This window comes from Quercus suber, unplaced genomic scaffold, assembly GCF_002906115.3.
Source record: "Quercus suber isolate HL8 unplaced genomic scaffold, Cork oak 2.0 scaffold_174, whole genome shotgun sequence".
Lineage (NCBI taxonomy): Eukaryota > Viridiplantae > Streptophyta > Magnoliopsida > Fagales > Fagaceae > Quercus > Quercus suber.
The window spans coordinates 1,013,586-1,030,588 of NW_027069634.1; the positions used below are offsets into that span (position 1 = coordinate 1,013,586).

General features: G+C 39.8%; 1 protein-coding gene across 1 annotated transcript; it reads right to left on the bottom strand.

The window, feature by feature from the left end:
* Window positions 1-1,853: 1,853 nt before the first annotated feature.
* On the bottom strand, window positions 1,854-2,888 carry LOC112017441 (uncharacterized). Its single transcript, XM_024049892.1, has one exon. The coding sequence runs from the start codon at window positions 2,886-2,888 to the stop codon at window positions 1,854-1,856; it is 1,035 nt and encodes a 344-aa protein (XP_023905660.1).
* Between the last annotated feature and the right edge of the window lie 14,115 nt (window positions 2,889-17,003).

Here is a 17,003-nt window from a genome sequence, read left to right on the forward strand (position 1 = left end):
GCCTTGATCAAAGAAGTTTCGTGGGGCAGGAAATTGTGGTCGATTGCATCAATAAGCCAGCCATGTCGTTCCTTGTCAATTAACACAGAGAGCAGGGCGTCCTTGCCGAGGAAGTCCCTTGGCGACAACACCCGCTTATTGTGAGGGTCCAGGAGCCAGCTGTCATGATAAATCCGGATCAAAGAACCGTTCCCCACCCGCCATTGCAAACCTTTTTTAATCACTGCCCTACCCTTAAGGATACTCTTCCAGGAAAACGACCCATTGCACACTTTAGCCTCAAAGATGGAGCAATTTGGGAAGAATTTCACTTTAAAGAATCTATGGAACAGAGATGACTCATTTCCTAGTAGCCGCCAAACCTACTTCGCTAACATAGCAGCATTAAAATTTTGGAGGTCTTTAAAACCCAAGCCGCCCAAACTTTTCACTTTACAAAGAGAACTCCATTTGGCCCAGTGTATCTTCCTTTGTTACCCCTTTGACCCCACCAGAATTTCCTAATTAGAGTCTCAATTTCATTGCAAAGGGAGATCGGGAGTTTGAAACAGCTCATAGCAAAGGTAGGGATAGCCTGGACTACTGCTTTAAGTAGAACTTCCCTCCCAGCTTGGGAGAGCAGTTGCTCCTTCCATCCTTAAAGCTTCGCCACAACCCACTCTTTAATGTAGAGCAAGCTAGCTTTCTTTTTCCTGCCCCCTAGAGATGGGAGTCCCAGGTACTTTTCATATTGTTTGATTTCTTTCACCCCTAGAGAATTTTTAATATGATCCAAGATAATGCCAGGAGTGGACTTGCTGAAAAATAAACCGGTCTTATTCTTATTTAGCTTCTGCCCAGAGGCCATCTCATAACAGTCCAACAGTGCCTGAATTTTCTTGCATTAATCTAGGGAGGCTCTGCAAAAGACCACGCTATCATCCGCGAAAAAGAGATGAGTCAATCTGGGAACCCTTTTGCAAATAGAAACACCCCGAATCTGCCCCTCTTTCGCCACATGTTGTAAAATGCCATGGAGGCCCTCAGTGCAAAGGAAGAAGAGATAAGGTGACAGTGGGTCACCCTGGCGTAAACCACAAGTTGGGTGGAAAACCTCCGACGGTTTGCCATTAATGAGAATAGAGTAACTGACCGTTGTAATGCATTCCAAAATCAAATCAACCCATCTCTCAGTAAAACCCATTCTTTTCATAATAGCTTTGAGATAACTCCATTTGACCCGGTTGTAGGCCTTGCTCATGTCCAACTTTAGAGCCATGAAACCATTCTTGCCATTATGGTGGTGCTTCAAGTAGTGGAGAGTTTTAAAGGCAATAAGGATGTTGTCCGTGATAACTTTACCCGATTGGAATGCACTTTGGTTCTCAGACACAACCATAGGCAGAATGACTTTGAGTTGATTGGCTAATTCCTTAGAAACAATCTTATACACGACATTACAAAGGTTGATCGGCCTGAAGTCAGTTATGTTTTCAGGGGATTTTACCTTCGGTATCAAGGTGATGTTGGTGCTGTTAATAACACTAGGAATATTGCAATTATTCAAGCAATCAAGTACAGCAGAGCAAATATCCTCATTAATCATAGACCAAAAGGAATGGTAGAAAAGGGGGGCATACCGTTGGGACCAGGGGCAGAGATGGGCTTCATATGCTTTAAGGCTTCTTCCACTTCTTCTTTGAGAAAAGGTCTTAGGAGTTGGGCATTCATTTCCTCAGTAACAGTTGGTTTTACTACCTCCATGATTTCAGAGAACTCCGTTGGGTGAGAAGAGGTGAACAGGGATGTCAAGTAGTCGCAAGCACTTTTTCTTATCTGTTAGTCTTCAGTACACCAAGCGTTTTCTGAGTCCCTCAACCCATTAATCCTGTTTCGACGGAATCTATGAGAAGCTTTACTGTGGAAAAACTTGTATTACGATCACCACATTTGAGGAAGAGGGCTCTAGACCTTTGTTGCCACATCTGCGACTCTTTGTCAAGGAGCTCATTGACCTCAGTTTTTAAACACTTGACCACCTTATAGTCTAACTTCCCTATGGCAGCCGCTACCTCGGCCTTAGAGAGTTTTTTCCCCAAAAATTCTAGCTGTTTTTTGACATTTCCAAAAGATTGACGACTCCAAGCCAGTAAATTCTCACCACAGGCTTTAATTTTCCCCGCCGTAATAACCATGGTGGCATTCTGAGTCGTGGAACCCCAAGCCTTATTAACTGTGGCACAACAACCCGTATCACGCAGCCACATTTGTTCAAACTTAAAGGGACGATTTGGGCAGGGGATAATACCATCTAATTTAATGATTATGGCTTTATGATCAAAGGAATGAGTTTGTAGGTGTTGTACCTTAGTACCCGGATTGAGTGCAAACCAGCCGTTGTTTGCCACGGCCCTATCTAGCCTTTCCAGGACCAAACCTGTAGCCCATTTACCCTTCCAAGTCAATTTATCACCCACAAAGCCCAGGTCCATGAGACCACATTCATCAAGCACATCTTGGAAATCCCTCATTAGACTTTCTTTTCTTGGACCCAGCCCAAGCTTTTCATGAGACCATAAAATCTCGTTGAAGTCACCAGCACACATCCAAGGGAGAGAGGATTGACGATGAAGATCACAGAGAAGGGACCACGAATCATGTTCCTTGGAGGGGTTAGCATGCCCATAAATGCTCGTGAATCTCCATTGCGCCTCAGAGGCATCCCCAACAATGGCGTCAATGTGGTTTGGAGATGATGAAACCACATTAACCTTAACCGAATCCTTCCACATAAGAACTAAGCAGCCAGTTTTACCAGTGCTAGGCCTAACCCAGCAGTGGTTAAACCTTAACTTCCCGCATAATTGCTCTAGCCTAGCTTCACCTGCCCACGTTTCGGCCAAAAACATGGCAGTGGGATCTTATGCCCGAGTCACCACCTCGAGCTCTCGGGCTGTGCGCAGGTTCCTAAGCCCACGCACGTTCCAGCAGAGCCAACTCATCTTTCTCGGCGGGGTTGAGAATCAGCCTCTGTCGTTGGTGGGCAATCTTCATCACAGACAACGTCGTCAAGTGCTCTACATTTTATTTTCTTCGAAGAATCCAGTTGAACAAGAGAACTGCCGATGCACTTACCTAAAGAGACATTTAAGTTCTGATTTTCCTTAAGGTGGGTGGGCCTTTGGATACGCAGCCACTTTCCATCCAAGTGGGCTCTAGAGTGCACTAAGTCGTGGGCCATGTTGGATAGGTCACAAAGAGGAGTGGTCTTAGGGGGCTGTGTAATGGGCAATTCTAAGTTGAGGCCCATCTGGCGGTCCAGCTGGGGAGTGTTGGTTTCCTCTAAAATATGATTTACCTCATTTAAAAAACCCTGTGAGTCTGACGCCCTGTCAAAGCAATGTATCTCATGGTCCAAATTTTGAATTATCTGTACGAAATCTTCAGGCTGTGTGGTTTTTGTGGAGGGATTTGTCTTTGTTTCCCTCAAAAATTTCTTGGGAAGCAAAATCCATCACGATGGGATCTTTGGTAGCCTGATCTTCCAGTGTCACATCAGTCACAATATGTGGATTGGGGGTAATGGCAGACAGTTGTTCATTCGTCTGACGGATTAGGGTGGAGGTGGTTGGATGGGAGGAGCTACCCGTTTTCTTTCTAGCAAAGAAGCCTGGGACCGATACAACTTTCTTCCTCGAAGCTATGAATGGAGGAGCCCTTAACCAAGCTCCAAACTGCTTGTTCACTGGGTTAAGATTTCCTTCGCTGTCAATCCAGGTCTCACAATCCTTGTCATCGTGTGTGAGACACCCACACCAATAGCAAAGGTTAGGGAGGCGTTCGTACTTAAAGGAGACCTAGTGGTCCTTACCATTATCAAGGGTTATGAGCCTTCCTCTCCATAACGGTTGAGAGATATCAATCCGGGTTCTAACCCTTATGAAGCTGCCATCGTCCCACTCTTCATTTTCTTTGGGACAAAGTATTTCACCCACTGGTTCACAAATTTGCTCTGCTGTCACTCTGTTTCTGAAGTGGAGTGGAATATCAAAGACTTGAACCCAGAAAGGCACCTTCGTAAGCTCTTGTTTTGTGATTGAAGCATCCTTGTCGTATCTAGATAGGACCATGATATGTTTGTCGAAGCTCTAGGGCTCCGATGAGAGGATCCGGTCTATGTCAGTGAGGTTATCAAAAGAGAAAAGGATCAGGTGATCTCCAATACTTTTAATCTTGAACCCCGATTTGGATCTCCAGAGTGGAGTAAAGGTATTTGCGATGGCGTCAATGTTTTGGGGGCCTTTTTGTTAGGAACCTTGCCACGATGCCGTGCTCGGAGGTGGCTTGTTCGCTTTTCAATCGTAGATCATGGCCCTCTCTCTCTGAAAGAGACAGTGAACTCCAGTGATTTGTCAAGTCGTCCATTCTACTGAGAGGATAAAATAAAATACTCACTCGCTGTTTCCCTGAACCCAGAAAAACGAAAACCTACTAGCCTTGAAGTAACAGTGTTACCACAAGGGACGCTCGCACCTTCTGCTGAAGGGACTACAGTGCCATGTTCTGTTCGAAGTTTTCAGACACGAGCAACCTGGCTATAGAGCAACCCGACAAATTAACAAAGCATGGGGATATCCATTGTTCTTACTTTGGTTGTAGTTTAGTACTTCGTTACTTTCTCCCTAGCCCTTTAAGTGATCACCTCCCCTTTTAATTTATGCTCTATGCTGATGAACACTTCTAGGATAATGTGCAACTTTTTCTAGAGTGCTTAGATGAGCATGTCTAGATAATTGTTTTACTTTTTTTAAATACTTAAACGAATATGTCTAAGTATTTTGATTTTCTCTAGAAAAACATGTCTAAGGGATCTCTTTGCAATTTTGTGGATGACAAATAGCATGGCAATTCTTTGTTTTCCTTTACATGCTTGGATGAACACTTCTAAGTTATTGCTTGCTTTTTCATAACATGCTTAGATGAACATGTCTAGGTAGTTGTGTCTCTCTTTTTTGAATGCTTAGACGAATAGGTCTAATTAACATTATGGTTTTTGCTTAAATACTTGGATGAACATGTCTGGGTGATTTTCTTTGTTCTTCTTATGATTGCTTGGATGATTGGTAGGCCTAAAAATAATATTTCTTTTGCAATTATGTTGATGACAAATAACATGATGATTTTGTTTTCCTTCACATGCTTAGATGAATATATCTAGGCTAGGAATTCTTTGTTTATATTAATTTCTTGGATAAACATGCCATTACTTTCATGCTTTCTTTACATGTACATTGTTATCTAACAAATTTCACTTTTTGTTTCTCTTTATGTTAAATTCCCCAACACATATTTGTTTACAATTCTTGCAAATTAACATGTTTATATAATATATTGTTTGTATTTGTTTGACATAACTTGATATTGGCCACCTTAACCTAGAAGACCGATTTTACTGACAAGATGGGTGCTTAATCCCTCCCCATCTCGTAAATTAGCCTCTAAACCAAGATTAAGGGTTCTAGACTAGGCTCTTGTATATGCAATTTTACATTTTTTTAGAATGTAACTAGGAAACAAAGCAATGTATTTTACTTTCCTAGATTGTATCTAGGACCAAAAAAGCATTGTAAATTTTGTTATAAAATTGATGTAAATTGTCATATATATTAATACACAGAGGCATTTTTTTATAGAGAAAGTTTTCTTATTTTTCCATTTATATTAAATAAATGGTGACTCCATCTAAAAGCCTCGATCTAGGGGGAGTACATTTTACAATGAATTCGACATTTTGAGCATCACGATTCCACCTATTCATGTGGGTTAGGCCCAATTTGAAAAAAAAAAATTTGGCGAGCTAGGATCGTGATCGCTCATAGCTAGGAAGTTTTGTTTGAAGCCTTACAAATTTTTTGGTTGTTTTTCTAATACATGGGCCCAACTTAGATTGAATAAAAGGTAGATCATGATTAGGCTTGGAAATAGATCTGTACACTATAGTTTTAGATTCCTTTGGAGAATGTTGCAAACTCATCCAAGACAAAATCACACGTAGATTTGTTTAGATCTAAATTGGGAGAACGCAAAATGGTGTCTTCTCTTTCAAGCACTAAAAGTGTCTTTTTAAAGCGATGCTTGGTGGGTTTGCTGCTTGTAGTGACGTTTTTCAAACTATTCTTCTTTTACGCTTCTTTGTTTCTCTAACACAAATTCTCTAGCAGCAACTTCTCCAAAAAAAATTGTAGTTTTCTCAACTAGATCCAAAATTTCAGAAGGGTCACTATTAGATGAGGTTTCTTTAATGTTGAAATAAAGTTTGTCAGTCTTCTAGGTCAATCCAAAAATGGGTATTTTCTTGTTCTTCAATTTCCAAATCGTCAACCTCAAATTCCTGTGAATTCAATGTTTCTTTTGGTACATTTTCTTGTTATGTATAAGATTCCAATATTTTTCTTGAAGAACAAAATTTTCACGTACTTGATGAATATCATCGGTGAATTATAGACCACCAATTCTCACCCAAAATGGTGGTACATTAGTAGAGGCAATGTCTTGATGATAATTATAATAAGACATTGTAATTACTAAGCCTAATGTGTACGGATTGTTTGAAAAATTAATTTCAACAACTTGTAGAATGATTAAGTTGTGGGTGTGGGTGGTGGTTGTTGTGGTTATGGTTGTGGTGGTGTGTGTGTGTGTGTGTGTGTGTGTGTGTGTGTGTGTTTTTGTGAAACCATTGGCTCTGATACCACTAATGGTACCTTAATGTGTATGGTAGTGTCGTTAGACTGAGAATCACTAACACAGACAAAGAGAGAAATAAAATGTAACATTATAATGAATGAGGAGTTGCAGTATTTATAGCCTCATTTGTGTCTCTTGGGAAGTGATATGTTTGTTTACCAAGAGTTGTATCTTATCTAAGAGACATAACTCTTCAATAAATAACTAACTCTAACGCTTAATTAATTCTCTATTGTAGGTTGGTGGAGCAACACTATCCACCAAGTAAGGGTTATTGTATAAGTGAGGGTGTACCATATCATAGTGTGATAACATATTACTATTATATACTAACACATAAATCCATTTTCCCTTGTAACATTTTAGCTTAGCTTGGAGGCTCACTCATAGTGTGCATGATTATTGTCCGTGGTTAAGACCCGGTGCAAGGCTAATGTATATACAATAATGTGTGTGAAAATTGCATGTACAAATATGTGAACCAACCATATACATGCCAAAATGCTGTGCACGTCATGGCAAATTTTTTTTTGAAGGAATATCTTTAACAATAGCAAATAAACTTGATTTGTCATTTTAAACTATGATTCAGGCTTCCAGCACATGAGATTTCATAGGGGATTTTGGGGGAGATGATTTGGAGGCCCAAAAGTTATGCTTAGTAAAATTTCAATGGTTGGAAGTTTGGCATGTCTTCTTCAACACCTTGACCTCTTATGGCTAGTGTGCAGCAAACAACATTTGGTTAGCATCCCTTATGCTTGGCAACATTTAGAAATTTTTTTGCTCTTGACAGGAAACTTAATCATAACATTAATGTCTACAAAATGAATAACTAAACATTAGCAGTATGTGCCTTGCACCAATTAAGGGCGGGGGCAGTCTCTCTTCTTGGGGACATAGTTGATGTGGGGAGACATGGACTAGCGGCGAAGCTAGGCAACGGTGGTGTTTGTGTGGGTATGTCAGAGTATGAGAGAATCTTTGGTGGGAGATGAAATTGGGATTGAATACTAAGGAAAGTAAAATTAGGGATTTATTTTTTATTTTTTCTCTTTTCTTTTCTTAAATCTAAAGGTGGGATGTAGGAGTGTTTGTATTTCCGTGGCATGGGAATGTTTTTTTTTTTTAATTCAAATTTTTAACTTTTTTAAAAATCTAAATGTGGGAGTGTTTTTGGTTTTAGAGGGATTGGAAAATTTTGTTGGGAGTTTTTTAACTTTTGGAATTTTAGCACCTAAAAAAAGCTTTCTTGTAGCATTTTAGTAGAAGCGTACATAAAACTGCTTCAAAATCCAAATAAGTTAGCAATGTTCACCCTACATAACGCTGCAATATTACTCTTTTAGTAGTATTTTAAGAAAAACGTTACAATATCACTATCTATTGAAGCGTCGTTCACAAATGTTGTAAGCCAAACACTGCAACAGTCCACTTTTTTTGTTGTGATATAAACATAACACCTCTTATCACAACAACAACTCATCCATCTTACTGCAACCATAGCCTTTGTTCTCCATACTTTCCACAATCTCTATGAAACTCTATAAATATATACTTAAACACTGTTCCAAAAGGCCATACACTAGACTAGTCTCACTAAAACCTAAAGCATATTATCATGGGGATAGTCATTTAAGTGAAAAGTTTGACATGATTTCTTTTGCACATGACTAGACATACTCTCTTTCCATTCACCACACACTAAACTTGCCCCCTTCAATACAAGGGCACTATGTGAAGATTTAATCTTTGTTTACTATTTTATTGTTATTGGAATCATTGTTACTGTTGAGCTTGCATCAGTTATTGACCTTGTCTTGTTAGATTCTTATATGTATTAATTAACTATTGAAGCTATTTTTTTTAGTTTTAGCTTAACACTTGACATGTATTGATGAGTCAGAAATTTATGGTCTTCACTATGCGAAGATCGTCAATTACCCAGAGAAGGCGTTACACATTTATTACGATTATTGATGACGAAACGTAACAGACGGAGCAGCAGTCACAGAATGAGCTGTGAACTCTAGACAAAGATTTTTTAACACACTAGCTATTGAGTATAAATACAGTGATTCATTGCTCACTGATTAGGCACTCAACTATAAAAGAGAAAGCACCAGAAACCCAAGGTATGACCAATCATGCACACAATACTCTACAAAATCACTCTTGACTCTTTTTCTCTCAAGAATCTTTCTCCCTTACTAATTTAAGCGTCAGAGGCAGTTTGGCTGACGCCACACCGGCGTGTTACTCTTCCACCAAATTCATTTTGCAAGTTTTCCATCTATAGAGAAGACCACATTCATAGCATTGTCCTTTCGCTACGACGAGGAGCTTAACTGTTGATTTTTTGCATCATCAATTTGGCACTTTCTGTGGGAATGCTAATCATTCAAGCCATCTTTTCCAGTGACAAAAGAGTTCCTCGGAGTATGAGATGGAAGTAGAGACCACACCTCAGCCAGATGTTATGCAATAATAAAAAATCCAAGCCCTTTTGGCCAATGTGGAAAAATTGACTTGCTAGAATGAAGAAACTGCAAAGGACAAAGGAATCCCAAAACGCAGAACGTTGACGAATAAGTGAAAACTAAAATGAAGAAGAGTCAAACTCTCAAGCCAACAGGCGAGACAGGACCTCAGGAGAAGATTCCGCCAGGATGGAGAATGAACTTCACAACATGAGGAAAGAGATGGACGAACTAAAAAGTGTTATGAAGGACAAATGCAAAGAGAATCTAGATGGGATGATTCGAAGGATGGACTCACCATTCACTAATGAAGTACTGAACCATCCCCTTCCACCAAAATTCCATCTCCCACGGTTGGAGTCGTATGATGGTTCCAAGGATCCCTTGGATTACATCGAATCATTCAAGATGCTGATGCTGTTGCAGATGACGCCAGGTGAGGTGATGTGTAAGGGCATTCCTAACAACACTGAAAGGAGCAGCCAAGGTATGGTTCAGCAAGATACCCCCAGGAACTATTGCAGATTTTGAATAACTCAGCAAGGATTTTGCTCATCATTTCATTGGGTGGTAAAGACACAAAAAGCCAATTGGCCATCTTCTCAACATTCAACAAGTAGAAGAAGAATCACTAAGACAGCAAGTTATTTGATTCAATAAGGAGCTACTACAAGTAGATGATAGACCAACCCATAAGAAAGACGATGAACAAGATAGATGTAGCAGGGACAACTCATTCAATGGGCGATTGAATTGGGCCAATTTGACATCGAATATCGGCCCTGAGCAGCAATTGAAGCCTAAGTGCTAGCAGATTTTATTGCAAAGTTCATTTACCCCTAAAAGGAAGAAGAACCTCCTATGGAAACATGGACGGTTCAAACAGATTGGTCTGCAACGAAGAAAGTAGGAGGAGTAGGAGTAGTGCTTATATCTCAAGAAAAAGAAAAATTGAAGTATGTAGTTAGATTGCAATTCCTAGCAACAAATAATGAGGTAGAATATGAAGTATTGCTAACAGGGTTAAGTCTAGCGAAGGCTTTAGGAGCAAAGAACCTTATCATCCAAGCTGATTCTCAACTAATAATTAGACAAGTGAAGGGAGATTATGAAGCCAAAGAAGAAAGGATGCAGAAGTACTTAAAGATCGTTAAACGACTTTTACAGCACTTTGACAGCTTAGACTTTATGCAAATCCCAAGAACCAAAAACACGAAAGTTGACTTCCTAGCAAGATTGGCCTTGTTAGATGACTACAATGCAACTTCCGAACTATTTATAGAGATAAAGGGGCAGCCAAGCACAAAAGGTGAGCAAGTTCTGAAGGTAAAAGAGCAAGACTAGTGGATGACTCCAATCTTTCGTTATTTGAAAGAAGGATGGCTCTCTGAAGATAAGACAAAAACAAGAAAGATGCAAATCAGAGCAGCTCGCTTCGCCCTTATTGACGACGTGCTATGCAAACGAGGATATTCACTCCTATATCTAAGATGTGCTAGCTCAAAAGAAGCAGATTATGTGTTCCGCGAGATACATGAAGAAATTTGTGGAAATCACGTTAGGGCAAGATCCTTAGTAGAAAAGGCGCTTAGAGCAGGATATTACTGGCCAACACTATAGAAAGACACATACGATATCGTCAGAGCATGCGATAAGTGTCAACGCTTCACAAATGTCTAGACGAGACCAAGAGAGACAATGACACCAATATCCTCACCATGGCCCTTCGCCCAATAGGGAATTGACATTATGGGTGTAATCCTTCTAGGTAAAAAGCAACTCAGATTTCTGATCGTCGTAATTGATTACTTCATAAAATTAGTAGAAGCAGAACCAATGATGACGATAACAAAAGCTAAAGTCACAAGTTTTGTGTGGAAAAACATCATCTATGGGTTTGAAGTCCCACATGCCATAACATCAGACAATACAAAGTAGTTTGACAATCCCAAGTTTCAAAAATTTTGCCAAGACTTAGGAGTCAAGAATCACTACTCTTCTCTAAGACACCCCCAGGCCAACGGCCAGACAGAAGTGACAAACAGAAGTTTGCTCAAAATGATCAAAACTAAGCTTGAGGGGGCAAAGGGGGCATGGTCTGAAGAACTACAAAATGTCCTTTGGGCATATAGAACGACCACAAGGGTTCTAATAGGAGAAACACCATTTAGACTAACATTTGGCATTGAGGCCATCATACCAGTAGAAGTAGGACTGATGAGGTTCCGAGTCAAAACTTATGAAGACTAGAAGAACCAACAGGAGTTTAACAGCAATCTGGACCTAATTGATAGTGTTAGAGAAGAAGCTATGAAGCGAATGGCCAAACACAAGGAAGCAATGGCCGGATATTATAACAAAAAGGTTAAGGTAAAAAGGTTCAACATAGGAGACATCGTCCTTAGAAAAGTATCACAGGCAACAAAGGACCCATCCCAAGGAAAATTGGGACCAACTTGGGAAGGCCCCTATGAAGTAATTCATCATTCTAAGGAAGGCTCCTACTACCTGAAATCTTTAGACGGCTAGGAATACCTCGACCATGGAACATAGAATACTTGAAGAAATACTACCAGTAAGGAATGCTTTACATTTCAAGTTGCCTAATCTTCATATCAGTATGTATGGTAGTTATTACTTTCGTCATTCATAGATCAATAATACATGAAAGCATGATCCATGCGTATTTATCAATGATTATTCATGACTCCCCCAAAGCCTACAAAAAAACTCTCTTGGCAAAAATAAAGCAAAGGAAAAGAAGAAGAAAATACGACCTACAACACGTACCTGCACAAGCTTTTGAATATGGGACGACATCACCTCGCTAGACGATTTCACCATCAGAGGGCTTAGGTCATCCACGGAGAGTGCCTTATGAGCCTTCAGAGTAGCCGAATCAGCATTGTCCCAAAAGGTAGGAAGAAAATATTTACCACCAACCTTCTTCTTCTTCCTAGCCTTCTCTCCAGCAGAGGCAATTACCTCCAGAGATGAAGTGGGAGAGGCAGGGCGCTTGGTAGGCAAATGGGCAGGAGAAGGAGTGATCACAGGTTCTTTCTTAGAAACGTCACCCGTTTTTTTCTTGGACAGAAGACCACTGACGATGCCACCCTTGGCCTTCTTCTCTTGGGCCTTAGCTAATTTCTGCTTACTAAACCTAGTTGTCATTCCTAGAAGAAAGAAGATAATATATGGAAAAAGAAAGGAGACAGAAGCTCAAGATTTTAGGAAAGGGAAGGAAGCGCTTACTCTTTTTCACAACTTCCAAATTCGTCTGAACCTTAGTAGATGGTTCCGAACCCAAAAAATGAAGAAATAAAGACTAAGGGAAAACCAGCTCGTCCAAATCCTTGATGGACTCCAAATATTCTTTCACTTTTTCAGCACAACGTTGATACGTCTTCTTCAGATGAGGACGTTAGGAAACTACAAACAAAAACAGAAGTATGTCACATACAGTCATCACTCATAAAAGAAAAGAAAAACAACAGAAAGATGAGACACACCGGACACAGGAACTCCCCAACTACAAAAAAACTTGGGGGCTTCTTCTAGGTCCTCACTAGGGACAAACTCCTAACCACTTCCAAAGACAAAAAAGAAATTTAGTTTCTAATTTTAAAGAGATGATAGGTAATCGAGGATTAACCTAGAAGCCCTATCCCACGGCTTAAACTCATAATAGCCGGGGTCCTTCGATTTTCTCAAACGATAAATATGGAGGAATTCATCCTTCCTAATGACATCACCATCATTAGCAGACATCCAAACCACCATGCAAGAGACAATGATCCACCAGGAATTAGGCACTAACTGTGCCTGAGCAAGATGCAAGTAAGAAAAAAGTTCCTTAACAAAGAAATGAACGGGGAAACGAAGGACACTAGTAAAGTCGGCCTCGTAAAAACAAAACTCATCAACGTACAAGTGACAAGCCTTCTCTTCATCACTTGGGATCCTAATTTTTACCGAATCAGGGAACTAAAACCTATCCTTGATCCATTGCTCGTCCTTTCCTGTAAAGGAACACGGGATATTCCAAGCTTTATAAGGGGTGGAAACAGAAGTAGCCTCCAAGATCATGCAATCATCAGACGCGGATAACCCCATCTCCAGGTCACTAGGCCTAACCTCAGACATTTTTAAGGACTTAGCTACCTTAGCGGAGCAGGAAATATGCATAGTCCTCCCTTATGAAGAGACTAACCTAATTGAGACACCCTTCCTCCAAAGACTCAAGCAAACAATCTAGACGAGCAAAAAGAAAAGCTATTGAAGGATAGTCTGACCTAACAGAAGAATAATCTACCATGGAGGAACTAGAAAAGAAGAAGGAGCACGAAGAATTTACCAGGAAACGCAGGACAGAGAAAGGAAGCTCGGAGGAGAAACGAACCCTAGAACATAAATTGAATAAGGAAAAAATACATAAGAAAGGAAAGATGAGGGAAAAATGCAAAACAAGTGGCCAAAACACGAGAGAAAAAATCGAGACATGTTCGCACTACGAACGCATCCTAGCCGTATACGTGCCATTCAACTGCTCAAACATTAAAACCATTATAAATGCGCAGTACATGGAATACAAAGCGTCGAACGAATTTGTTCTTATCTCGTCTAACAGATGACAATTTGAACAAGGGGGTAGCTGATGAGTCAGAAATTTATGATCGTCACTACGTGAAGATCGTCAGTTACCCAGAGAAGATATTACGCATTTATTACGATCATTGATGATGAAACATAATGGATGGAGCAACGGTCACAAAATGAGCTGTGAACTTCAGACCAAGATTCTGTAACACACTAGCTGTTGAGCATAAATACAGTGATTCATTACCCATTGGTTAGGCACTCAACTACAAAAGAGAAAGCACCAAAAACCCAAGGTACGACTAATCACACACACAAATACTCTACGAAATCACTCTTGACTCTTTTTCTCTCAAGAATCTTAGGGATGGAAATTTTTACCCGGCCCGCGGGTAACCGCCCCGGCTCGACCCTAATGGGTCGGGTTTTACCCGGTCCGATTAGGAATAGGGTCGGGTATAGGTAAAAAAAAAAAAAACCCGAAGCGGGTCCGGGTCGGGTCCGGGTTTTATTAAAAAACCTGAGACCCGATCCGAAACCCGGCCCGGTAAAAACCCGGTTAATTGAAATTACTAAAATACCCTAATATATATATATATACCTAAAATTTCTAACCCTAATTCCCATTTCTTCTGCACTCACTCACTCAACAGCCTCCCTACACTCCCTCCCTCTCAATCCGACGCAGTCCTACACTCCCTCACCTTCACTCCAACGTGAACACCACCAAAAACCCAAACGACGAGATACCCAACCACCAAATCACAACACCACCGCCTCACTACCACCGTCACAAACCCCACTCTCGAGCTGTCGCCGTTTTTCTTCGCCAAATCGGAGCTGTCGTCGCTTTTCTTCACCAAATCGGAGCATCAGTTTTTTCTTCAGGCTTGACCAAATTGGAGAGCATCAGATTCAGCTTCAGCCTTCAGCCAAATCGAAGAGGATCAGCTTCAGCCAAATCGGAGAGGATCAGATTTTCTTCAGGTATTTACTTGAGAAGATACCTTTATTGATGGTGTTGGGTTTCTCGGATTTCAGAGACAGATAGAATGAGAAATGGTGTTGGTTTTTGATTTTTGATTTTTTGGGTGTAAATGTGTAATCCAGGACCATTTTGATTTTATGAATATTGGGCTTGCTTTGTAACAAAGTTGATTTTGAATCTGATCATTTCCATTGTAATCATTTCCATTGCAAATGGGGTTGATGAGTTGTGGAGTACAATGATAATGCATGAAGCTCTACTTTGCTTTTAATGTTAAGGTTAATTTTCTAAAATTGACTATACCAGGAATTTTTTTGGTCTCCCATATGACTTCAATTTTTGGGTAGGGGAAATGGAAATAATGTCCCTGTGAAATGATCATAAATGAAATTCTTTGGAAGTCGCTCTTTTGTTTTGGTTCGAGTTGTGGAATTTTTTTTTTTTTTGAATAAGTAGAGTTTTGTTACTTGCTCAAAGATTAAACATTGACTAATTCTAATGTAAAGTTGAGCTTAAATCTGGGCTTAATTAAAATTTGGGCTCAAATTTTTTTTTTTTTCGATTGGGCCCCGTTTGGGCCCAATTCCTAAACGGGGCCCGACTGGGACGGGTTCGGGCCCCGGGAAAAAACCCGGTACCCTAAACGGGCCAAGTCCGGGCTATGGGTCTTGCCCTGCGGGTTGAGTCCGGGTATGAAAAAACCCGGCCCAAACCCGACCCATTGCCATCCCTAAAGAATCTTTCTCTCTTACTAACTTAAGCATCGGAGGCGGTTTGACTGACGCCACACCGATGTGTTACTCTTCCACCCAGTTCATTTTGCAGGTTTTCCATTTACAGAGACAACCCCATTCACAATATCGTCCATCTGCTACAACGAGGAGCTCAACTGTTGATTTTTTGCATCATCATGTATTATTGTAATTCATCTTATGATTGGAATTATAATAGTCTATCATTCTATTGTTGGACGCTTATTGTTTTATTTTCGTCTCACGGATTGTCACCTAATATTCTATTGCTTTATTGCTGCATAAATCAAAGTCTACTTATGACACATGTTTCATTTCTTAGATTTTGGGCTTGGCTTCCCTTATGGGCCTAAGAGGTGCACGACTACTGCAAGTCATTAGCCTTCTTTAGGCTAATGTCAAGTTTTAGGCTTGATTCTTAAAAATAAACTCGAGTCTAGCAAGATTAACCCTTCATGGTGGACACAAGGCCATACACCAAAAAGGCCCCCAACACTATTAAAACCCCTATCCCATTCAGTTAAATTTTGCATAAGAAATAGAACACCAATACAAAAATAAATAAATCACACACACACACACACACACAACTAGTATAACTCATCATTTTATGTCCTCACATTAGAGAGAAAGGGGGAGGCAACTTAACCAAAAAGATAAAAACTCATCTAGAAATCATTGCCTCTATTCTCCCCCTTTCCCCCCTTTTTACTTCAATAGAAAACAACACTATTGTTTCATGAAAAAATGATGTGATTTTTGTAGTTTGGTGCCAAATCCCCACTTAAATTCTCGATGAGGACTATTTGTAACGATTGGGAAAAAATTGCTAGTCACATTTGTGCTATATTCTAGAAGGATTACTTGGTGTCTATTTGGAAACAACTTATTTAACTTTTTGTTGAAAGTGTGCCGAAATATGCTTTTAACTTGAAAATATTTGAAAAATTGAGAAAAAGCGGGAAAATGTGAGGTTTTAAAAAGTTGTACATAAAAGCTAAAACTGAGCTTAAAAGCTGATGCCAACTAGGCACTCAAGTTTCAATTGGGGTACCTTATAATCGCTTTTAACCAAGATCTACCTAGTAAATATTCGATGTAGGATTGAGTACACGCTCGCACAACCCACACTCAAACAATGTATACAAATCTGCGTAATTTGGAGTATCATAGGATGAGTTTAGTAGAGTTGGACAATGGCCTTTGATTGTCATACCAATGAAATTGTAGGGGTTTAAATTGACACAATTAACATGAAAAAAAGGACCCAATTAAAATTAGGACAAATATTCTCTCCAAACTTCAATATTTTCATATATATATATATATATATATATATTTATTTATTAAATGTGAATTTTGAAAAATCCACCAGTAGATTGTATTTTCTTACTATATCATTTTCCATGCTTGCAGAATTTCAAGAAGACCAAAAATTTATAACTATGTCATCAATCAAAT